The 26,271-nt window shown below is 39.3% G+C and overlaps 1 protein-coding gene across 3 annotated transcripts in view; it reads right to left on the bottom strand.

Annotated features, from left to right (window-relative positions):
• Positions 1 to 26,271, bottom strand: part of PLD5 (phospholipase D family member 5) — a 427,488-nt gene that overhangs the window by 15,677 nt on the left and 385,540 nt on the right. For all 3 annotated transcript variants that reach the window (XM_061382516.1, XM_061382517.1, XM_061382518.1), the window contains one exon: positions 12,065 to 12,262. In XM_061382516.1, coding sequence (XP_061238500.1) covers positions 12,065 to 12,262 — 198 coding nt within the window. The remainder of the gene's footprint in view (positions 1 to 12,064; positions 12,263 to 26,271) is intronic.

The raw sequence follows: 26,271 nt of genomic DNA, 5'->3' as shown, positions 1-26,271 counted from the left end.
TCTGGCACACACTCATATCATACACAGTTAATTTTCTCAGATATTACCATGCATAGTATGTATACACACACACACACACAGAGAATATATATATATACACATACAGCAAGCTATTTATGCTAGAAGTCATTTCACTTGAAAGGTAAGGTGGCCGTAAAGATGTTCAAGACATAGGGTCTAAAAATCTTGTTTTGTTTTTCCTTTTCTCCTATTTCTTCATCAAGTGAGGAAGAGGAGGGCTGATTGTGGAGAAAGGATCATCAGTAATTCTAGAGGAAAAACTAAGTGACTTATTAAGATGCCAAGCTCATAAGCAGAGACAGGGACTTGAGAAAAATGAACAAAGAGGCAAATTATACTTGAGATATTTTTCTTATGTTGCTCAAAGTGGTTTCCATCTTACAGAAGTATGATTTTTTTAGATAAAGTTATTATAGAAAGGAGGGATTCCCTGGTAGGTCAGTTGGTAAAGAATCCACCTGCAACGTAGCAGACCCCGGTTCAATTTCTGGGTCGGGAAGATTTGCTGGAGAAGGGATAGACTACCCACTCCAGTATTCTTGCGTTTCCCTTGTGATTCAACTGGTAAAGAACCTGCCTGCAATGTGGGAGACCTGGGTTGGGTCTCTGGGTTGGGAAGATCCCCTGGAGAAGGGAACAGCTACCTACTCCAGTATTCTGGCCAGGAGAATTCTAAGGACTGTATAGTCCATGGGGTCACAAGGAGTCGGACGTGACTGAGTGACTTTCACTTTCACTTTTTTCCTTGTAGAAAGGAAAAGTTGTACTTTGGTTTTTTTACGGCCTCCCGCTGGACAAGACTGGAAGGAGCATTTCTGTAGTTCCTGCATTACTCTGACAAGCAAGACACCAAACGACGGAACACAAACAATGCAATGAGTGCTTAGGTGTTTCGTGTCCGACTCTTTTGGAACTCCGTGGGCTGTAGTCCGCCAGGCTGCTCTGTTTAGTATCAGAGGCCAAATAAATGGTTTCTGGAAGATTCCTGGCATGGCAGAACTGGGTCCTTCACCAAATGTTCTGCCAGTTATGGTGGTCAAGGGCCCTCATGCTTGGGAACAACTCCGCACCCTGTGCTGGCGAGTCCCAGCTTAGACAGAGGGAAGATGATGCTACTGGACTGGATGCACAGCTGAGGAGGAACATGGGGCTGAGGAAGGGGCATGTTGAAGGGCCACACCTACCACGCACCCTTACTCAGAATGTTGTCCTGGCCAATGAGTATCAGAATAAGTTTCGGATTTAAATCACTTTTCTTTAGGAATGAGGATGAACTTCCAGGTACTAAAAAACAAAAGACAAACGCTAAAGGAGAAAAACCAGAACAAAAAAGCCCAAAACAAAACAATAAAACATAAATTAGAGAACAAACAAAATCCAACGCTAGTCCTACACTTTCCCCAGCACGCACACATGCAAACGCCCCATCCGTCACGAAGACAGACGGTGTGGGCTTCTGCAGCGTCTCTCGTGTTGTCCTTCCCTCTTATTCCAGATGGCCGTTTCCCTCGTCCAGGCACTGGTGCTGTTTGCTGGGCACCACTTTTATGTATCTTCTGAACTCATCTCCCTGTCTCCACAATGCTTACAAGACAAACAAACAAACGTGTGTCTCTCTCAGGACCCCTGGTTTCTTGGAATTCAGCCTGATCTCACTGGGGCAGATGTATGCACGGCCTCTGTAACCTGGCTCTCCCGTTTCTGTCTTCCTCATTTGCACGCTATCATGCCTTCTGCACCCCAAACTAAGATAATCGTCAGTCCATGGCCCTGCTCTCACCTTGTCTGCCTCCGTGTATTTGCTCTGGCTGGTCCCTCTGGCTGAAGTGTTTCCCTATCTTTATCTATCAGAGTCCTATACTTTCTCTAAGTTCAAGTTCAAATACTATCTCCTCCATGAAATTAAAAAAAAAAAAAAAAACACAAAAAACTTTATTTTTGGCTGCGCGGGCTTTTTGCTGCTGTGCATAGACTTTCTCTAGATGCGGCGAGCTAGGGCTAGTCTCTAGTTTCAGAGCTTGAGCATCTCCTTATGGAGGCTTCTCTTGCTGGGCAGCACGGGCTCTAGGGCTCTCAGGCTTCAGTAGATGTGGCACACAGGCTTAGTCACCCCAAGGCATGTGGGATCTTCCTGGACCAGGGATCGAACCTGTGTCTCTGCATTGGCAGATGGACTCTTAACCACTGGACCACCAGGGAAGTCCTGAAACATTTTTATATTGTCACCCAGAAGCTACTTCTCCTTTTTCTGTCTTCCTATGATGTGATTTATTTGTTATATTACTTAGAATATTGAAACTTAAAATCACTTGCACCTGTCTCATCTCCTTGCCTAGATGGCTACTATCTTGATTTTGGGAACTGTGTTTTACTCATTTTTCTATTTCTATTAATAAATGAATATTCAAATGAATTAATTCCCTCAGCCTGTTGGGTCTGCTTTACCCAAGAGGTAAAGCTTACCATGAAGAAGCTAAGGATCTTAGCTCTAGACAGGAGCCCAGGTCAACTCTGAAATGTGTCCAAATGCCCATATTTTTGCTTCAGTTAGGAATTTCCTGAACTTCCTTGCATGTTCCCAAAACTGGATGTTTGTTTCAGGGAGGAACAAATTTAGACACAGAGTCACTGGTCTCTTTCATTGGCTATCGTCTAATAAGTTTGGGTACTGTGCTTTGGTGATGCAGCATTTACATGCTGGTGATGCGCTGGCTTCCAGCATTTATAACCTGTAGCAGGCTGGGCATGTCCCTTACACTTCCTGAGCCTCTGTTTCCAGTGGGGTGAGAACAGTAACAAATCTTTCATTATGATTTGCCTTTGGGGCTTAAATAAGAGAATGGCCTACTCCTGGTCTGGATCTGTTCCTCTTCTGCACCTGATTTCACTCATTCATCAAATATTACTAAGTACTGATACCAGCCATGCAACCAGCTCTAGTCTAGGTACTTGGCATACATCAGTGATCAATTTAAGATTCCTGCTTTGTGCAGTTTCATTCCGGCACATGCTACTTTGTACTTCCTTCATTCGTCTGTGTGATTCTCTGCTAGCTTGTGAGCTGCTTGGTTTTATGTCTCTGGAGCCTTGTGCCATGCCATGCTTAGCATGTATGACACGCTCAATAAACATTTGTGGAATGTGGGAGTGCTTCTTAGATTACTAAGTGTTGGAGTCTTGTGTGACTCCCCAACCTCTACTCCTAGTTGGAGTTGCTTTACTCTAGGTATTTATAACTATATGTGAATAGACCCTTACTTGCACTTGTCTTGTTTCCTACATTCTCATTTCCTAACCCAATGCCTAGAGCAGAGCAGGTGCTGTGTTTATTAAGGAAACACATGACTATTTGTATTAGTACTTCTGCCCCTGGGGTCATGGTAGAACTTGTGTGTTCTCTGATCTGGCAGAGGAAATGAACTAGTTCTGCTTGTTTAATTAGAGAGAAGACTGTTGTTTTCTTATCATTCCTGGATTAATTTTCTGACCATTGCACTTCGTACTCCTTTATTCCAAAGCAAAATACAAAGAGAAGGAAAATACAGATCTTTTTCTTTGTTTCAGCTCTCAATGATCTGTTACCAATCAAGTGCTCTTGAGGCACCTTGATTATAGGCAATCTCTATTTCCTCCTTACATCAATAAACACCTTATATTTATATGCACCTTGTTTTGCATATTCATTAAATTCTTGCTTTAGTAGGGTTTTATTTCATATCAGATTCCTGCTTTAAAAAAATCCATATTCCATTCCCAGAATATATATGCCAAAATGTAATTAAACATGAAAAGACAATCTACAGAATGGGAGAAAATACTTGCAAATCATATACATCCTTGTATCTGGAATGTATAAATAACTCTTACAACTCAATAACAAAACCCCAAGCAATCTAACTGAAAAATGGGCAGAGGCTTTGATAGACATTTCTCTAAAAAGATATACAAATGACCAGTAAGTGCATTAAAATATGCAAATCAAAACCATAAGACAAATTTCACAAACACTAAGAGGTCTAAAATAAAGTGGAAAATAGCAAGTATTGACTAAGATGTGCAGAAATTGAAATCCTCATTCATTTCTGGTGGAATTGAAAAATGGCACAGCCAATTTAAAAAAGTTTCTCATTTGCTATTATTTTCTCCCATTCTGAGGGCTGCCTTTTCACCTTGCTAATAGTTTTCTTTGTTGTGCAGAACTTTTAAGTTTAATTAGGTCCCATATGTTTATTTTTGCTTTTATTTCCAATATTCTGGGAGGTGGGTCATAGAGGATCCTGCTGTGATGTATGTCGGAGAGTGTTTTGCCTATGTTCTCCTCTAGGAGTTTTATAGTTTCTGGTCTTACGTTGAGATCTTTAATCCATTTTGAGTTTATTTTTGTGTATGGTGTTAGAAAGTGTTCTAGTTTCATTCTTTTACAAGTGGTTGACCAGTTTTCCCAGCACCACTTGTTAAAGAGATTGTCTTTAATCCATTGTATATTCTTGCCTCCTTTGTCAAAGATAAGGTGTCCATATGTGCGTGGATTTATCTCTGGGCTTTCTATTTTGTTCCATTGATCAATATTCTGTCTTTGTGCCAGTACCATACTGTCTTGGTAACTGTGGCTTTGTAGTAGAGCCTGAAGTCAGGTAGGTTGATTCCTCCAGTTCCATTCTTCTTTCTCAAGATAGCTTTGGCTATTCGAGGTTTTTTGTATTTCCATACAAATTGTGAAATTATTTGTTCTAGCTCTGTGAAGAATACCGTTGGTAGCTTGATAGGGATTGCATTGAATCTATAAATTGCTTTGGGTAGTATACTCACTTTCACTATATTGATTCTTCCAATCCATGAACATGGTATATTTCTCCATCTATTAGTGTCCTCTTTGATTTCTTTCACCAGTGTTTTATAGTTTTCAATATATAGGTCTTTAGTTTCTTTAGGTAGATACATTCCTAAGTATTTTATTCTTTCCGTTGCAATGGTGAATGGAATTGTTTCCTTAATTTCTCTTTCTGTTTTCTCATTATTAGTGTATAGGAATGCAAGGGATTTCTGTGTATTGATTTTATATCCTGCAACTTTACTATAATCATTGATTAGTTCTAGTAATTTTCTGGTGGAGTCTTTAGGGTTTTCTATGTAGAGGATCATGTCATCTGCAAATAGTGAGAGTTTTACTTCTTCTTTTCCAATTTGGATTCCTTTTATTTCTTTTTCTGCTCTGATTGCTGTGGCCAAAACTTCAAAAACTATGTTGAATAGTAATGGTGAAAGTGGGCATCCTTGTCTTGTTCCTGACTTTAGAGGAAATGCTTTCAATTTTTCACCATTGAGGATAATGTTTGCTGTGGGTTTGTCATATATAGCTTTTATTATGTTGAGGTATGTTCCTTCTATTCCTGCTTTCTGGAGAGTTTTTATCATAAATGGATGTTGAATTTTGTCAAAGGCTTTCTCTGCATCTATTGAGATAATCATATGGTTTTTATTTTTCAATTTGTTAATGTGGTGTATTACATTGATTGATTTGTGGATATTGAAGAATCCTTGCATCCCTGGGATAAAGCCCACTTGGTCATGGTGTATGATCCTTTTAATGTGTTGTTGGATTCTGATTGCTAGAATTTTGTTAAGGATTTTTGCATCTATGTTTATCAGTGATATTGGCCTGTAGCAAATGAAGCAACTGACAAACAACTAATCTCAAAAATATACAAGCAACTCCTACAGCTCAACTCCAGAAAAATAAATGACCCAATCAAAAAATGGGCCAAAGAACTAAACAGACATTTCTCCAAAGAAGACATACAGATGGCTAACAAACACATGAAAAGATGCTCAACATCACTCATTATCAGAAAAATGCAAATCAAAACCACTATGAGGTACCATTTCACGCCAGTCAGAATGGCTGCGATCCAAAAGTCTACAAGCAATAAATGCTGGAGAGGGTGTGGAGAAAAGGGAACCCTCTTACACTGTTGGTGGGAATGCAAACTAGTACAGCCACTATGGAGAACAGTGTGGAGATTCCTTAAAAAACTGGAAATAGAACTGCCTTATGATCCAGCAATCCCACTGCTGGGCATACACACTGAGGAAACCAGAAAGGAAAGAGACACGTGTACCCCAATGTTCATCGCAGCACTGTTTATAATAGCCAGGACATGGAAGCAACCTAGATGCCCATCAGCAGATGAATGGATAAGAAAGCTGTGGTACATATACACAATGGAGTATTACTCAGCCATTAAAAAGAATACATTTGAATCAGTTCTAATGAGGTGGATGAAACTGGAACCTATTATACAGAGTGAAGTAAGCCAGAAAGAAAAACACCAATACAGTATACTAACGCATATATATGGAATTTAGAAAGATGGTAACAATAACCCTGTGTACGAGACCACAAAAGAGACACTGATGTATAGATCAGTCTTGTGGACTCTGTGGGAGAGGGAGAGGGTGGGGAGATTTGGGAGAATGGCATTGAAACATGTGTAATATCATGTATGAGATGAGTCGCCAGTCCAGGTTCGATGAACGATTCTGGATGCTTGGGGCTGGTGCACTGGGACGGCCCAGAGGGAGGGTATGGGGAGGGAGGAGGGAGGAGGGTTCAGGATGGGGAGCACGGGTATACCTGTGGCGGATTCATTTCGATGTTTGGCAAAACTAATACAATATTGTAAAGTTTAAAAAAAAAAAAAAGTTTCTCAATGCCTCAAAATGTTTAAGATACAGTTACAACAGTACCCAGCAATTCCACTCCTAAGTAAAACTCAAAATAGCTGAGAACAGGTATTCAAATAAAAATTTGTACATGAAGGTTCATAGGAACACTATTCACAATAGTCAAAAGGTAAAAACATCTAAATGCCCATCAACTGATGGACAGACAGCAAAACATGATATATCCATACAATGGAATATTATTTGGCCATAAAAGGAAAAAGAACTGAGTCATGCATTTTGAAACCATTAATACTAAGTGAAAGAAATCAGTTACAAAAGACTACGTATTGTATCATATTACTTTATTTACATGAAGTATCTAGAAAAAGGTAAATCCTTAGAGATAGAAAGTAGATTAGTGCTTTCTAGAGCCTGAGAGAAGGCAATGGCACCCCACTCCAGTACTCATGCCTAGAAAATCCCATGGATGGAGGAGCCTGGAAGGCTGCAGTCCATGGGGTTGCAAAGAGTCGGACACGACTGAGCGACTTCACTTTCACTTTTTAGTTTCATGCATTGGAGAAGGAAATGGCAACCCACTCCAGTGTTCTTGCCTGGAGAATCCCAGGGACGGGGGAGCCTGGTGGGCTGCCGTCTATGGGGTCGCACAGAATCGGACACGACTGAAGCGACTTAGCAGCAGTAGCAGAGCCTGAGAGAAGGGGAAATGGAGAGCAACTACTAACAGGTATGGCTTTTTCCTTTGTGGTGATAAAAATATTTTAAAATTAGAAAGTATACAGATGATAGTAAAGCTCTGTGACTATACTGAACCCCACTGATTTTTACATTTTAAAATGATGAATTTTATGATAATAAATTATATCTCAATAAATCTATTGAAGTGTAGTTAAAATATATAGCCGAGATTCTAAAGGGAAATTTAATTATATTTTTCAGAGCAGCACCAAGTTCTATTCAACGTCTGCCCTCACTGACTAAATAACTACAGTATACACGAATGGTGGATGAATGAACTAAGCAATAAACAAGAAGAAATTAAATCTTTCTAGCACCCAGATCAATAAAAACAGACCTTGAACTAACTAGTCTTAATCTTGGAAATCAAATGCATTATCTTAAGAACTCTAAAAAGCATTCTACAAAATAGGACAAAAAACCTCAGTCTGTTGTTACAAATTAGGACAAAAACCCTCAGTCTGTTGTTATAAAATAGGACAAAAAACCTCAGTCTGTTGTTCCTATCTTCTGATTTTAATAGGGAATGTAAGAAAATTAGAATGATTCAGCCCCCAGTTATTAGAGATCACATACTTAAATCTAACCAATACCTCTTTCTGTCCTATGAGAAAATTAGAAATAATTTATATCTACATCACTATTTCAATTTATATATAACCATGCTAAGTTATCACTCCAGTACTCTTGCCTGGAAAATCCCATGGACGGAGGAGACTGGTAGGCTGCAGTCCAGGGGGTTGCTAAGAGTCGGACACGACTGAGGGACTTCACTTTCACTTTTCACTTTCATGCATTGGAGAAGGAAATGGAAACCCACTCCAGTATTCTTGCCTGGAGAATCCCAGGGATGGGAGAGCCTGGTGGGCTGCCGGCTATGGGGTCGCCCAGAGTCGGACACGACTGAAGCAACTTAGCAGCAGCATGCTAAGTTATTAATCACCTAAAATCTAATTTTGGGAATGATAATTCTTAAGGCTCTCAAATATATATTTTGTGTGTTAATTTAGTGTTGGGACTGTAAGCCTATAAAAATATAATATACTATTTTAAGATAATTTATAACAAATATTTTGAACTTAAATAAATTTGCCCTGACATTTGTTTGGCACATATACTCAGAAAACTGTATGTATCCTGGAACTTTTTATTGATATTACTACTAATAGAACCAATCCAAAATTTACTGCTGCTTTAGGGAGGCCTGAGGGAAGTACTGGAAGCAACAACGATGAAGAGAGTACAATGTATGATATGACCTTTGAAGCCTTATAAAAAAGTGGGAAAGTGAAAGTTGCTTAGTCACGTCCGACTCTTTTCGACCCCATGGACTATACAGTCCATGGAAATCTCTAGGCCAAAATACTGGAGTGGGTAGCTGTTCCCTTCTCCAGGGACAACTCAGGAATCCCAACCCAGTTCCCAGCTTAGGGATTGAACCCAGGTCTCCCACATTGCAGACAGATTCTTTACCATGGAAGCCCAAAATAGTGGGAGAGATAATCAATAAACAAATAGCTACAAAAATGTGATTAATGTTGTAACAGAGGTGAGACCAAGGATCTCTGGGCAAATGATACCAATTCCAATATTAGGGGTTTTCTGACTTTTATTGATCTTATGTCTGTAAGATTTGATTCCTCTGTAAAAAATGGTGTTGAATTAATATCTACTGAACTGAAATTCAAAGGTAGGCTTGAGATATTAATAAGAAATGGAAAATAAAATAACAATAATTTAAAATAATTAAATAAATAAAAATAGAAAACAAAGGTGCCGCATGGTTTAAAAGATCATAGCTTAAGGAAAGAATTGTTAAAAAAGCTCAACCTATTTTGTAGCACTGGGCTTCCTCAGTGGCTCAGAGGTAAAGAATCCGCCTGCAATGCAGGAGTTGCAGGAGAAGAGGGTTCAATCCCTGGGTTGGGAAGATCCCTGGAGAAGGGTATGGCAACCCAGTCCAGTATTCTGCCTGGAGAATTCCATGTACAGAGAAGCCTGGTGGGCTACACAGTTCATAGCATCACAAAGAGTCAGACAGGACTGAAGTGACTTAGCATGAGGAATATAACAAAGCCCTTGCATTTTCATAGATTTTACTAACGGCCTGGGCCCTCTCTCTGAAGTAGATGTGTTAACTTTGGGATAAACAAAGGAGGACTCCCCCAATTTTTTAAGGGTCAGAATTTAAATTTATGCAACAACCATATTCATTCATCTCTAAGATTCAAACTGTAAATTCAAAATCCAGCAATTATCTGAAATACTTTTATAACTCACCTGTTTCTTGCTGCTTCCCGCTGTTCTGCCGGACCCTTGGGGTGTCATGTTACCATTAATGTTGCCATTAATTTGGATTAAGGGTTCCTTGGAAAATTTCCTATTGCAACTAATCTACAAATTGAGAATAATATCTGATTTTCTTGTTTTACAGGGTTGTCTAACGAGGAAACAAACTTGAATATATGCAAAAAATTTATTACTAAAAATGCCTTAGATGATATGCTATATGCTGCTGCATTGTTTGACTTGTACGCATACCAAAAAAGGGAGCTTTTTAGTTCTACTTAATGGAAATCTTCCATAGTCTATCATTTTATGTTATTCACACTTACATGAATTTATTTAAGACAAGCAACTTCAATTTTCTATGGCAACACTTCTAAATTTTCAGAAAGTGCTTTCATTTTAATGGGGAAAAGAGCTACTATTTCCTCTTCTATGAAAACCTTTTCAGTGACATAAAAGTTGTTGGCAACTTGTAAGACAGTGGAGAAACAGCCATATTAATTTGGGAGAATGGTACCGAGAAGTTTACCTGAGCAACAGGATCAATTCAGAAGCCTGATTCAAATCAAAATTCTAAGGTTTCACCCAGGTCCAGTGGATCAGATCCTGGTGAGGGTGGGGGAACTATAAGTTTGTACTTTTTACTTACTTATAAAAAAAACAAACCCCAAAACTAAGATCATGGCATCTAGTCCCATCACTTCATGGCAAATAGAAGGGGAAAAAAATGGAAACAGTGATGGATTTTCTTTTCTTGGGCTCCAAAATCACTGTGGATGGTGACTGCAGCCATGAAATTAAAAGATGCTTGCTCCTTGGAAGAAAAGCTATGACAAATTTATACAGCATATTAAATGCAGAGTCAGCACTTTGCCAACAGAGGTCCATATAGTCAAAGCTATGTTTTTTTCCAATAGTCATGTATGGATATGAGAGTTGAACCTTAAAGAGTCAAAGAATTGATGCTTTCGAATTGTGATGCTAGAGAAGACTCTTGAAAGTCCCTTGGACTGCAGGGAGGTCAAACCAGTCAGTCCTAAAGGAAATCAACCTTGAATATTCATTGGAAGGACTGATGCTGAATCTGAAGCTCCAATGCTTTGGCTACTGGATGAGAAGAGCCAACTCATTGGAAAAGACCCTGATACTGGGAAAAACTGAAGGCAAAAGGAGAAGGGGGCGACAGAGTATGAGATGGTTAGATAGCATCACCAACTCAATGGACACGAATGTGAACAAACTCCAGGAGATGGTAAAGGACAGAAGGGCCTGGTGTGCTGCAGTCTGTGGAGTCACAAAGAGACAGACACAACAGCAGCTGAATAACAGTAATACAACTTATTTATTTATTTTTAGTTTTTGGTTGTGCTGGGTCTTCACTGCTGCTCAGGCTTTCTCTAGTTGCAGAGAGCAGAGGCTACTCTTCCTTGCAGTGTGCAGGATTCTCATTGCGGTGGCCTCTCTTATTGCGAAGCACAGGTACTAGGGCATTCAGGCTTCAGTAGTTGTGGCTCCCAGGCTCTAGAGCACAGGCTTAGTTGCTCCGTGACATGTGGAATCTTCCCAGACAAGAGACTGAACCTGTGTTCCTCTATGCCACCAGGAAAGTCCCTTAAGTTTGCATTTCAATCAGGTTCCCTGTCTGGTTCTTAGATGCTTTAAAGTTTGAAGACCAGGACTGCAGGCTCAGATATTTACATTGCCCACTCTCAGCAATACTGTTTGGGATAGCTATGGTGTGTGGGCATCCAGGTGGTGGCTTCCAAGTGTAGTCAGAGGCCTGGAAACTGTGCCCTGACCTTTTGGAAGGGCCTCTTGCCCTCTATCCCCAATCAAATACAGTAGCTCTGTTTTTGTCTATTTTACACAGCAGGGTTTCCTCAGAGGGTTATATTGCTAAAATCGAGTCTGAAAATCATTGGTGAAAGGCACTGAAATTAGCATCTGGTGTCAGAAGACCTGGGTGCTTGCGTTTCTCTTGGCACCTGCCATCTGATGGTCTTTGTGCTAGTCGATAAACTTCACTATCTTCATTCGAAACACAGTCATAATCTTGGGTCTACCTAATGGGTGATGGTGGGGATCCAACCAGATAACACAAAGTATCTGAAACTAGGAATGATTATTAACAGGTATTGTTATTGTAACTAGGGACAGAATGTGCTTGAGTATAAGAATGGATATATTTTAACTCTTCCAGGGATATGTCAGGATAGACTGGTTGTATTCATTTTTGCCCAACATAAGATTGCACTCAAACATTACAACTTAATAAAGGGCTTTTGGAGGAAGGAGGGGAGGAGGAGGAGAAAAAAAGAGCAAAACTCACCGACACAAATGCTTGAGATTTGGTTTCGTTCAACTGAAGCTGCAATTTCTTTTCATTGTCATAGACTCCATAAAGTCTCTTGGACCAGGTCTGAGGTACTCTGCTCTTGAATTTTAATGAACTATATAAAGCGAATATCCTTTGTAAATCTAGGACCAGGCAGCTGCAGTTGTAGAAGATGACACCGAGTTCTTTCATCTGTGAAATTAAAATCGAGAGCATCAATGCCATGTACATGTGATGGTGTTATTCTCAGACAAAAAAATGCACAAGAATGCAGAAATAGTGATTTTTTTTTCTTGTAGTTGCTATACTATAACAACTATGCACACACACATGCACACACACACATATATATGTATATATACTGCATCTGTAAGTACGTAGATAGAGTCATATTATGGTATACATAAATGATGTGTCATTAAAATGCTTAGATATTTGAGAAGTTTTGCCTGTTTTTGCATTTGAGTTCTTTTTAAAAAAGATACATTTATTTATTTTTTTTGGCTGTGCTGAATCTTCATTGCTGCACGTGGGCTTTCCTTAGTTGCACTGAGCAGGGCTTACTCTTTGTTACTGCGATCAGGCTTCCCATGGCAGTAGCTTCTCTTGTTGCAGAGCACAGACTCTAAGGCATGCCGGCTTCAGTAGATGCAGCTCGCAGGCTCTAGGCACAGGCTCAGTAGTTGTGGAGCACAGGTTTAGTTGCTCTGAAGCATGTGGGATCTTCCTGGACCAGGGATTGAACTGGTGTCTCTTGCATTGCAAGGTGGATTTGGACTCTTATGGATAATTTTTCCATATTCATCAACACGTTTTAAATAAGCTCTTCCAATTCTTTTCTTCAATATTAAATTTTTTGGTATGAATCCTTAGATAATGCAGCAATATAAAGATTGGCTTTCAGTTGCAGCACAACAAAATGGTTTAGATCATGGATTCTGGAGTCAGACTGCCTGGAATTAGGTTCCAGCCCAACAACTTTCTGACTGTATGACTTTGGACAAGATACTTAATCTCTCACCATAATTTTCTTCTTGCATAAAAAGTAGGTAATATTATTTATTTCATACAATTGCTATGATACATAACATGGTTAATATGTTTTTATGGGCTTAGAATAGTACCTATCACATGGTAACCACTTAAAATATGTTAGCAATTACTATTCTTCTTAAGACTACACAAGCCTCAAGAGTAAGAGGGGCTACCCTGGTAGCCTCAGCTGGTAAAGAATCCACCTGCAATGCAGGAGACCCTGGTTTGATTCCTGGGTTGGGGAGATCTGCTGGAGAAGGGATAGGTTACCCACTCCAGTATTCTTGGGTTTCCCATGTGGCTCAGCTGGTAAAGAATCCGCCTGCAATGCAGGAGACCTGATTCGATCCCTGAGTTGGGAAGATCCCCTGGAGAACGGAACAGCTACCTACTCCAGTATTCTGGCCTGGAGAATTCCATGGACTGTACAGTCCATGGGGTCAACAAAGAGTCAGACATGATTGAGTGACTTTCACCTTCAAGAGTAAGAGACCAATAGGATCTTGCAACAAAGAAATCATAGTGTGATGCATCTGCAAGCCAATGTGCCGAAGATTGCTATTGACTGTCTAGATGCAGGGCTTCCCAGGTAGTACAGAGGTAAAGAATTCTCCTGCCAGTGCAGGAGATGCAGGTTCGATCCCTGGGCCGGGAAGATCCTCTGGAGGATGAAATGGCAACCCACCCCAGTATGCTTGCCTGGGACGGAGGAGCCTGGTGGGCTACCGTCCATAGAGTTGCAGGCAGTTGGACACAACTAAGCAACTGAGCATGCATGGACGTCCAGAAAAGACCTCTCTGTAATCCTGTGTGAACACTCACAAAACGTGAGCATTGTCCAAGCACAGAAATGACCGAAGAGCCCCATCCTAGTTGATATAGGTGATAGTTGCTTCTTTACCAATCACAATTTCAACCTTAATTCATCCCCCTCTATAACTGATGGCTTATTAAAACACCTAATCACCAAGTTGTTCTATTTCCAATAGCATCCAATCCTGAGCTTCCTTATACCCTATTCCCTGCTTCCTTATACCCTCCCCTGCAAAACCTTGTCCAAGGCCCAAACCTCATAAGACTTATAGTCTTTCCTAAATTCATCTTCCTTACACCCTGCAAGTGGCCATAGTGTCACTCTATCTCCTTGAAACAAGCAAATTGCTCATCTCCAGCATGCAGGCTGGTTTTTGGCTTGAGGGCAATGACACCTCCTTATCTCCAGAACATGCACATCACAGGGTTTTGAGTGCTGGAAGCAGACAAGTTACTGCAGTAAGCACAGTGCCCAGCACTCAATGTGTGTTGGCTGCTGCTCTATCCTAAGTCACACTGTGGAGGGAGTACCGGATAGTCAACATGGTTCCATCTGAAACAGGAAGTGGCCCAGGAAGCAAAGCAGGAAGCTTTTAGGGGGAATAAATAAATGAATGAAGGCAATAATGGCTGTACATAAGGGTATGTTGGACACGACTTAGCGATGAGCATGCACAAAGGCATAAAGAAAGGCTGCACTTGAGGAAGAGGCTTCACCCTTAAAGCCTAAAGTCAAGGGGTGCTTCTGAAAATTTTCAGTGTTGCTGAAATCTGTTATGTACCTTATGTTGGAATTATTCTTTAAAAGCTAATGTAAAATCTGGAAGCAAAAAATAAAAATGCTTATTTTAATGGTGTCATAATTATGAATGATGTTTGTCCCTTTAGGTATGATCAGCTAGAGAGAAGTGTATTTATAAACATTGTCAGCATTTATCATCCCCAGGGCTCCCCTTATGCACCATTTATCATCATCAACATGCAAGAGGTCACTGTCTCTCTGTGCACTCTACTTAGATTTCCTCTAGCAGCTAATATTTCCAGTGACTGCATGCTAAACAAAGATTAAGTGTTCCTTTCCCCCTGTTGTGTAAGCTGCTTTTTGTGAGCTTTTCTCTGCAATGTCTGACATCATTTTGCTGTGACTACATTACCGCTTCAGAATCCAAAGGCAATGAAACAAGCCAAGATTTGCCCTCTAGGGATATAAAGAGAACTTGACTTCTATCGTCCTCTCAATCTTAGAATGACTCAAACCCATTTCTAAATATATGTATTTGATTTAGGCTGGTATCAAGTGAAGATGGGGAAAAAAAGAAATTGGCTTTTGTTTTGGAGATCTTTCAGTCAGAGCCAAAATTCAGGACAGGTTTATGAACAGACATTTCTAAAATGCTGGCAGAGGGGAAAATAACAAAGATTAGGCTTCTGAAGAGCTTTTATGTCCAGATTATCAAAGGAACAAAAAGTTAAACTGAGAGATTCTTTGATCAGTGGAGGTACTCTGATGGGCTGCCCTGACTTTTCAGTTCAATCACACAACTGATGGTTAATTGAATGGCCCAATTGTTTGAGTAAAACTACCTTGAAAAAGCTGGAGATTTATCAGCTAATGATTCTTTGGAAGACAGTTATTCTTAGGAGGAGACGGATTCTCTTTTTCACAAAGTAGGAATGTGTTAGTGATCAACCCATGGAGGTCAGAAAGGTTTAGGGCCTCAAACAACCTGGAACACCCTGCCAAAAATCTCTTCTAAGGGTAATGATTTTATTTACAACTTGAATTACATCAACGGTTCCCTTATGTCCCTTGCACTAGGATATTATGGGAGGCCCTGCTGAAGTGTTTTTTTCTTTCATTTTTTAGGATCCAATGAGTAAATTTTATTTGCAGTTTAACAATGTAAGCAACACAAAATTTAGTTCTACCATTCCAAATTTATTGGGGGTTTTCCCATAGGTTCTAATTATTTGTTTTTGTTTGCTTGTAAAAAAGATTCTTTTTCTGAAGTGTTTGAGTTTGAGACAATCCAGCAGATACTCACTGCTTAGGGAGAAATAACAGAAGTAATACTAGTTTACTATAGTGCTTACTATGCTTCAGACACTGCTCTAAATGTTCTACAAGTCTTCTTGTTGTTGTTGGTTAGTTGCTAAGTCGTATCTGACTCTTTTGTGACCCCATGGAATGTATAGCCTGCCAGGCTCCTCCGTCCATGGGATTTCCCAGGCAAGAACACTGGAGTGGGTTGCCATTTCCTTTTTCCGGGGATCTTCCCAACCCAGGGATCAAACATGAATCTCCTGCATTGCAGGCAGATTCTTTACTGCAGAGCCACCAGGGAACCCTTCACAAGTCTGCATTCATTTAAATTTCACAACAACTCATTGCACAGGTAAGAAAACTAAGGTTTGGAGAGATTAAGGGAAATGTCCAAACACACAGGTAGTGAGCAGGGAATCTGAAAGTTTCGTTTAATATTTCATCGTTGGGAAGAATTGCTCACAAAGAGGGACCAGAAGTTTCTTCAGGTGAGGGTTAAGTCCTACTGTTTATGAGCGTGTCCTCTTTTTTTTCTGCCTTGGAATTTCTACTTATATTCATAGTCTCCATTTCAAAGCAAAATAAGAATTAGGGGAAATATAATTATACCAGAAAATCTTTTTCCTTTATTTTCTCAAAGTTAGTGGGAGGGAGTTATGAAGGGAAATGCAGTGAGAAAAATAAAAAAAAAAAGAAACTCTTCCTACTTAGGGGATGAGAGACAGTATAAAGGGAGACAGGCTTGGTTTAGTGGATTTTATTGGTGACACAGAAGCCAAAGCAGGCAGCTGATGGATGCTCTTGTCAGCAGAATAAGGGGATGCATTAGCATCGTTCTTCGCTGTAACTCAGAATAATTAATCCAAGTGAGCTTAACCACAGCTCAATCTATCATTTATGGATGTCTGGCTTGTTGTTTTCATGATTTTATAAAAATGTGAACTGGTATTTCTTTAATTTTCTTGACAAAGACAAAAGAAGTTGCAACACTGAGCAACTCTCATGCATCCAGTTAGTGGTTGATTTATATTCTGAGTTACTGCAGGAAATTTAATTACTAGGAGCTCTAACTCGATTTTTGTTTCTGCCCTCAAGGTGAAATTTTTGTTACTGGGGATGGAAAATAAAGAATTGAATCTTAGCAGCTCAAGATAGCCTCCTGCTCAGAAATGTGCTCTTTGGCCCCTGCACTTCCACAGTGGGTGGTCCACACCACTTAACTTCCTGATGTCTTGTTTTCTTTGTTACCAAGTGGGAATACAAATGCTTGCCAGTAGGAACACAACTAATTGAAAAAAGGAGAATGTAAAAACCTTAGAGAACAGCTAGTTCAACCTTGTTTCAAAATTAAGGAAACTGAGATCCCTAAAGGGGAAGTGACTTGCAAGATCACAGAATAATGTCCTCTGACTTCAGTCCTGGCTCTTTCTCCCGACAACGCTGTGCAGATACCTCAGAATATTCCTTCATAGTGTGGATGAAGAATACTGTCTGCCACGTAAGGAAACCAAGGATGCTACTTTCCAAAGTACCACAATTCATTTGCCATCTTTGACTTTTGGCTATAAGGAACTCACACATCAATTCCTTGTCTGCAGTCATTCCAGACTGTTCACCCCAAGGGGTTTCTGCCTGGAGAAAAACAGGATACTGGCCCTAGTTACGGTGCCTATCAAAGGAATCATTTCAATAAGACCGAATCATTTCAATCTTTTCACACATAGGAAAGCACCAACCTCATTAACTTGAGATGTTTGTTTTTTCTTTAGTTAGCATAAATTTTTTGATGTAAAACTACCTGGTTTGTTTTTGCAAAACTATATATCCTGGCTCCTCCCTTACATCTCAGAGCTATCTGAGAGCCTGCCTCCCAGGCTTGAGTCTTCAGTATGTCCATCTAATAAAACGTAATTCTCAACTTCTAGGGTGTGTATGTTTTGTCCCCTAATAGTAGGATGAATGAAGGGTTTTGCTTTTTCCTTTCCTTCCCTCCCATTTCTCCCTCCCTCCCTTCCTTCTTTCTGTCGATGCATCATCTTTTAAAAGAGTCTGAAAACTTTCCAAAGTACCACTATTCTTTTGGCATCTTTAACTTTTGTCTGTAAGGAATTCACACGTCAATTTCTTGGCTTTGTCTGGTCAAAGGAAAATCAATAGATAAAACAGTGACCAGAGAATGCTAATAATGGGAGGGATTTTAAAAGAATGGGGTTAAGAGTGGAATAGGAAACAAATTGGAAACACATTTCAGTTATTCTTTGGAGTACTTTAACTTTATCCTGCTTCTTTAGAAGAGTTGAAAAATGATTCCAAAATGTTACCACAGCTCCTCCTATCATTCCTGTTTTCTCTCTTCTCTTCTCAGTGAGCAGTGAGGAAGCTGAGATCATGCCCCTTTCAGTTCATTTTATTCGATCCCCTTTTCATATGTTGGGCCAGACCCAAGTGACTATATTTGCCTTTCAGGCTTGTACAGTAAACATCTGGCCACACATGTGTATCAGGATGTTAATTAACATCAATGTGAATTTCATCCATTACCTTCTTATTCATGCAAAGATGAAATATTTAAGGAAACTGTAGATGGAGAGAAACTCTTTTTAAAAAAAACACAGAAACCCCACCAAATGTATAAATCTCATGCTACTGTTTTGCAACCAAGTCATATAATTGTGGGGAAAAGGGGCAAGTGGACAGTCTTTAGTGGGTTTCATTTTTATATTATAATCTAACAAACTCTTTTAGTACTCACAGTCTGCTTTAAGACCTTGAAGGATAGAAAAGCTCTGAAATTTTTCAAAACAAAAAAAGGATTCCCCTCTCATTCCAGAGAGATGTTTTTGCCTCCATTCTGCTCCCTTCCTCTTGATTCATTTCTTGGCAGCTCGGAGCACAGTTCTTCGGGTTCCTCCCATTAAGTAATTCCTTCATGGGCGGCACTGTGACACTTTACTAACACCAAAGTGGTAGAGCAACCAGGGTGGGAGGCTACCTAGCTTTTAAATGAAATGCTATACCTATATACTTAACCCCAGTGGTTCTCATCTCTTCTCTGTCCGTGCAGCTCTAGAAACATCTCAGAATGGTAAAAAGAGACTGTTCTGCCCTAGTCAGGGCCACCATTGGGCTGGCTGACAACCCTGAGTACAATGGCCAGCCAGTCAGGGTGATTATTGCGTTAGTGTGTAGAGCAAGGACTTGGGCTCGGATTCTGGTTCTCACAACCTTCTCCACTGTGACTCAGGGCAAGTTCCTTAACCTTTTGTGTCTGTAGCTCACCCATTCTTTAAGTGGGGATGTCAAGTGGGGATGATAATAATGCTCATAAGATTCCTGCAATGATTAAACAAACACACATAATCTGTTTAGGACAATGTCCCCCACATAAAATAACACAAGTGGGAGAACAGAACGACCAGATCAACCATGAATGTGCCCTGTGAGCACGTTAAAAAAACGTAGCAGAGCCACTGGGACTCCAAATACCAACAGCAGATAAAACTGGTCAGTAAGAGTGATCTGATGGAAACAAATGGAAGTTATGTCACTGAGTGCGAACATAAATTAATAAATGGATAGGTAGATAAATAAATAAAAATTTAAAAGGTCAGATGTTTTGTTTTCCAAATTCAAATTTCTTATTTGGACCTAAAATGAAAGCTAAATTACTCAATTCTTTCCACATGTTTTTGGGTTACTAAGACACAGCTGTCATAAATAACTCAAAGGAAATAAATGTCTAAGGGCAATTATAGCAGAGAAAACAGTCTGGCAACCAAACATTACCAGAAAGGTGTGTTTGTCCCTTGTATAATATAAAATAATAAATTTCTCTGATCTTACAAGCAATGCAATTTTTATAAAATAGTGACTGCTTAGTCAGTTTACAGACTGGTATCCAGACTTTATAAATAATTCAGTTCAATCCAGTAATTAAAAACTGAGCATGTTTGATGTATAACTGTGTGCATGGGTGGGCTGGGGTGTGAAGGAGTGGTGGTAGTCAGGAGAGCACAAAAACAAGCTATAAATCAATGTAGAATCTGCAAACTGCTTAAGGGAAATATCACCCACATTTTGGAAGATTCATATAAGAGGGAAAGAGGTTGCATTTATAAGGGATTTTTAACCTCTGGATCAAGAGAGAGTTCAGCAGGTGTGAAGCCTGCATATCTGCAGGTTTATAAGGAGAATTTTCATAGGTTTTGGCCAAATCCTCTGTGATTAAATAGCTAATAGCTTGAGCAGCAGATGACTGCCAAATTAGATGGATGTGAAATGGCCTCATGGGGGTAGAGAACTGGAAAAAGATCTTGAAAGATCTTGAAACAACAGTTTCAACAAGCAGAGTTGGGAGGACAAACCTGGAAGAATAGAGGGCGTGAACAAAGGCAGGGAGATAAGAAATGTCGGATTCATTTCGATATTTGGCAAAACCAATACAATATGGTAAAGTTTAAAAATAAAATAAAATTAAAAAACAAAAACAAGAAAAACTATGCAACCATGCCACTCTAACACAAAAGCTGCCATAGATAAAAAGAGTAAAATAATGGGGCATGACTGTAATCCAATAAAGCTTATTTGTGGGCAATAAAGCTTAAATTTCATTCAAAAAAAAAAAAAGAAATGTCAGGAGCATAAGCTTAGAGAGAATGAGTGGTGGGAGGGGAAGTTCTGGTAAGTGAAAGGCTGGTATATTACGGAGTGTGGGCCCATCACCCTTCATGTTAGAGGTCAGAAACCCATCTGCCTGGGCATCAGAACAAACGTGACGTAAATTCGTGTAAAGCCTTATGAATAGAGGAGATTGAAGCTGACGTAGGGAGTGTATGCCTTGCATGATGACATCAAATTTTATTTTTTAATATTTCTGGCTAGCCACAAAATATTAGCCTGCTGAGTTGGCCCTCTGGCCACCAGTTTGGGAATTGTACTTGGAATGTTAATGAAGTGAAGTGTCATTACCCAATTCGTCTGACACTGAATAGGTGGGAAAGAAACAAAGAAATAAGAAGCAGGGCCTGGAAGAGATGTTGAAGTCCCGAACCACAGAAATAGGAGGTCACAGTTGCAGGACCTGAGAGGACAGTTTATTAAATGTGTGGGGATAAGGAATGGAAAGAGACAGAGCTGACTCCTGGGTTTCTAAAGTGGGTGACTAGAATGAACAATAAACAGGGCAAATCTGACTGCAGACCTTGTGAGTTTGAAGTTCATTTGTGAAATTCAATTGGTGAAAAGAGTTAACATTTATTGAGGTCTTACTGCTTTATAAACTTCATTTTTATTAACTCCCTCAGTCTTCAGAACAACCAAGTCAGGTGAGCACTATTATCGTCTCCTTTAACACACAGGGGGCTGAGGCACAAAACGATTAAGGCCAAACACTTAGGAAGGAGTGTAATCAGAATCTGGGCACAATCAGCGCAGCCCCAGGATCCACACTCTAAACACGATGCTCTGGATGGTGGTTCAGTGGGTTGGTAACTCTGAATCTGAACCGGTGGCATAAATGGGCAAACCAACATCACAGAAATGTGGATGCCACTACAAGAGCAGAGGATTATTGCAGGAAGAAGAGGTGGGCTGTTCAGAATGGATTATGAGTGCCTTTGTCTTTTATACTGTCCCTTTTCAAGAGCAACGTTGACTGCTATGTTTGCAGTGCCTAGTACGTAACAGATTTTTGATAATTATTTCTTAAATGAATGAGTGGATGAATGAAATCACAGGGAACACCATTAATTAAGGAAGGAACTCAGTACTTAGGAACCCCTAACAGGAGACAACAAAGGACCAGTCAAAAAGGCGGGAGAGGAACCGAAAGAGTTCAGTGTCACAGGAGAAAAATTTTTGAAAAACTAAAAAACTGAGGGGGATTTCAAGAAGGAAGAAATGAACAAGGTCCGTGAGCAAAGAGGTGCACTGAAGCATTTCTTTTGTTGATGTTGGCAGTTAGAAAACCTTTCCCCTTAGACCTTTGCCCATTTCTTAAGTGTGTTTAGGAAAGTTTTCTGTTTCTCTGTCTTTCTTAAAGGAAGTTGGGCAGGAGATGGTTCAGCAGGGAGTGGATAGGAAGTAAAGAGTCTTCGATGAATTTCTCAGTGAAGCCAGGACTCAATTAGCATTCTCAGTGCTGCTTACTAAGCCCAGGAGTGGGCAACAGAGGCTGGAAGTGTGTGTGAGAAAGGAACGAAATAGCTTCTCTTTTGTGCCTTGTTTCTCTTTCTTCACCGTTGTTTTTTTTCTTCTTCCTGCCATTAAACATTTCTATTCACTCAGTTTTTAACAGTTCAATAGATTTCACTTTTTGATTCCAAATGACCTTTTTACTTGTAAATTAGAATTGACGTTAATAAAAAGGTAATACAACTAGTATATGCCTGCACATTTAAATGAAAGGGCAGAGTAATTTTTCTATTTTTGATACATTGTATTTATGCAAATACAGACAATATAGTAGTGAATAAATCCATTTCTTCATTATTTAAAAATCCTACTTTGATTTTTATAGGAGAAATGGCTTTAATTTCTTCTCAGATAATTTTAGACTCTTTTTTCTACAACATGCACTCAAATTTTTTTGGAATGCAGCAATTTTATAAGCATTAAGAGGAGCACAAGATTTTTTTCTCTAGTTATCTCTGTGATATAGAAAAATAGTGATCCTACATATGTATTAAAAGGCTCCTATGTTAAAATGACAGCATGAAACATAGAACATAATTCATGGCTAAGAAACATACAGCATCATTTATACAAGCAGCTTATCAATATTCACTGAGGTGACTCAAGCTTAGCACATGTACAATAGAATGTTGAAAAACAGCCATGCTTTATCCTATTACTGGTTTTGTTTTCTCCATAGGAATCACGGATCTACAAGAAGTCTGTTCTAAAATCTTATGCTTGACTATCCAAAACAACCAGCCTACACTGCATTATTAAATATTTACTGATAGTTTTTGAAGACAATACTATTATGACATCACAGATTTTAAAAAAATTTATTTTCCAGACTTCCCTGGTGGTACAGTGGATAAGAATCTGCCTACCAATACAAGAGACACAGGTTCGATTCCTGGTCCAGGAAGATTCCACATGCCACAGAACAACTAAGCCCATGTTCCACAACTACTGAGCCTGTGTGCCACCAAGTACTGAAGCCTGTATGCCCACAGCCTGTGCTCCACACGAGAGAAGCCACTGCAATGAGAAACCCGCGGATCACAATGAAGAGTAGCTCCCACTTGCCACAGCTAGAGAAAACTTGCATGCAGCAAGGAAGACCCAGCACAGCCAATAAATAAATATTTTAAAAAGTAGTTTTCATTTTCATTAATGTACTGTGTACCTATAGTAAAATTCACCTCTTTAAGCATAGAGCTCTTTTTTAAAAATTCAAGTATAGTTGCTTTACAATGTTTTAATTTCTGCTATACAGCAAAGTGATTCAGTTAAATACACACACACACACACACACACACATATACATTCTAATATTTTTTCTATTATGGTTTATCACAAGACATTGAATATAGTTCCCTGTGCTATACAGTAGAACCTTGCTGTTTATCCATTCTATATATACTATTATAGTTTGCATCCGATAATCCCAAACGCCCACTCCATCCCTCCCCCTCTCCCCCTTCCCCTTGGCAATAAGTCTGCTCTCTCTCTGTCCAAAAGTCTGTTTTCTGTTTTGCAGACAGGTTCATTTGTGTCATAGTTTAGATTCCACATATAAGTGATATCACATGATATTTTTCTTTCTCTTTCTCGCTTACTTCACTTAGTATAAAATCTTTAGGTCCATCCATGTTTCTGTGCAGAGAAGGCACTGGCACCCCACTCCAGTACTCTTGCCTGGAAAATCCCATGGACGGAGGAGTCTAGTAGGCTGCAGTCCATGGGGTCGCTAAGAGTCGTATCACTCTCCCTTTTCCCTTTCATGCATTGGAGAAGGAAATGGCAACCCACTCCAGTGTTATTGCCTGGAGAATCCCAGGCACGGAGGAGCCTGGTGGGCTGCCGTCTGTGGGGTCGCACAGAGTCGGACACGACTGAAGCGACTTAGCAGCATGTTTCCTCGAGTAGTATCATTTCATTCTGTTATGGCTGAGCAGTACTCCATTGTGTATATGTGGGCTTGTCTGGTGGCTCTTGTCTGGTAAAGAATCTGGCTGCAATGCAGAAGATGGGGGTTCGATCCCTGGATTGGGAAGATCCCCTGGAGAAGGGAATGGCAACTCCTTCTAGTATTCTTGCCTGGAGAATTCCAAGGACAGAGGAGCCTGGCAGTCCATGGGGCCACAAAGAGTTGGACACAACTGAGCAACTAACGCTTCCATTTCCTTCCTCGTGTATGTATATGTACCACATCCTCTTTATCCATTCCTCTGTCAATGGACATTTAGGTTGTTTCCATGTCTTGGCTATTATGAATAGTGCAGCTCTGAACAGAGCGGTGAATATATCTTTTTGAATTATAGCTTTGTCCAGATATATGCTCAGGAGTAGGATTGGTGAATTCACTCTATTTTTAGGTTTTTGAGGAAGCTCCAAACTGTTTTCCATAGTGGCTGCAACCAACTTATATTCCCACCAACAGTGTGGGAGGGTTCCCTTTTCTTCACATTCTCTTGAGCATTTGTTATTTGTAAACTTTATAAAGATGGCCATTGTGACCAGGGTGAGGTGGTACCTCATTGCCGGTTTGATTTGCATTTTCTAATAATTAGTGATAGTGAACATCTTTTCATGTGCCTGTTGGCCATTTGTATGTCTTCTTTGGACAAGTGTCTATTTAGGTTTTCTGCCTGGTTTTCTATTGAGTTGTTTGTTTTTTTGTTGTTGAATTGTATATTTTGGAAATTAATCCCTTGTCGGTTACATCATTTGTAAATATTTCCTCCCAGTCTGTAGTTGTCTTTTCATTTTGTTTATGGTTTCCCTTGCTGTACAAAAGCTTAAAAGTTTGATTAGGTCCCATTTGCTTATTTTTTTTATTTTATTTCTATTGTCTTAGGAGACTGACCTACAAAAACGTTGGTGTGATTTATAGCACATAGCTCTTAGAATTTTGATGTACAGTCTGTAACCACCATCGTGATCAGTGTATAGGACAGTATCATCACCCACAAAAGTTCCCCCTGGCCTCTTCGTAGTCACCCACGCTTCAAACCTCAGTCTTTAGCAACCACTGGGCCTGGTGTTTTCTTTATGGAAAGTATTTACTACATATTCAATTCCTTTAATAGATAAAGTATTATTAATGTTACCTTTTTCTTATTGATTGAGCTTTATAGTTGGTATTTTTGAAGGAATTTATCCATTTCACCTAACTCATCAAAATTATGGCCATAGAATTGATTATAGCATTTTGTTATTATCTTTTTAATGTCTATGAAATTTGTAGTTATGTTCCCCTCTTGAATTCCTGATATTTATAGTTTATGTCATCTCTCTATTTTCCTTGGTTGGTTAAGCTAGATGTTTATCAATTTTGCTAATTTGTTCAAAGAACCAGTTTTTTATTTCATTCATTGGAAATCTTTTTTCTTAACAAGTATTTTGTGTTTTAAATTTCCCTTGAGTCACTGTTTTAGTTACATCCACAAATTTTGATATATTGCATTTTCATTTTCATTCAATTCAAAGTATTGTCCAATTTCCTTGTGATCTCCTCTTGATCTAGTCAATATATGGGATATTTTCCAGGTACTTTTTTTTTCAAATTGATTTTACTCTTTTCATAGATTTTACTGTGATATGAGAACATATTTTGTATAATTCTAACTTTTGAAAAGTTCAAGTTTTGTTTTACAGCTGATGATTTGAGATATCTTGGTAATTGTTCCATACACACTTGAAAATAATATCAATTCTACTGTTTTGGGATAAAATATTCTACAAATGTCAATTTGGACAAGTTGCTGATAGTGGTTTTCAAATTTTCCATATCCTTACTGATTTTCTCTGTACTTACTCTATCAATTACTGCAAATTGAATACAAAGTGAATGTTGAAGTCTTCATTTATAATTGTGGATTTGTTTATTTCTCTGACAATCTTGCAAGTGGTATATTTAGACCAATTATATTTAATGTAATTGATAATACTGTTGTATTAAAATATACCGTCTTTGTAGCTCTTTTCTATTTTTGTGTTTAAAATTTTTTCTTCCTTCTTTGAATTAATTGAGTATCATTCAATATTCCATTTTTATCCCCAGCCTCTGATCTTATTATCTATGCATTGGTTCAAACAGTTTTAAGTAGGCTTAGAATTATTGCCCTACATTTAA

Source organism: Bos javanicus, chromosome 16, assembly GCF_032452875.1.
Source record: "Bos javanicus breed banteng chromosome 16, ARS-OSU_banteng_1.0, whole genome shotgun sequence".
NCBI classification, from domain to species: Eukaryota; Metazoa; Chordata; class Mammalia; order Artiodactyla; family Bovidae; genus Bos; species Bos javanicus.
The sequence above is the reverse complement of the archived record's forward strand: the minus strand, read 5'-3'. Positions and strand labels throughout refer to the sequence as shown.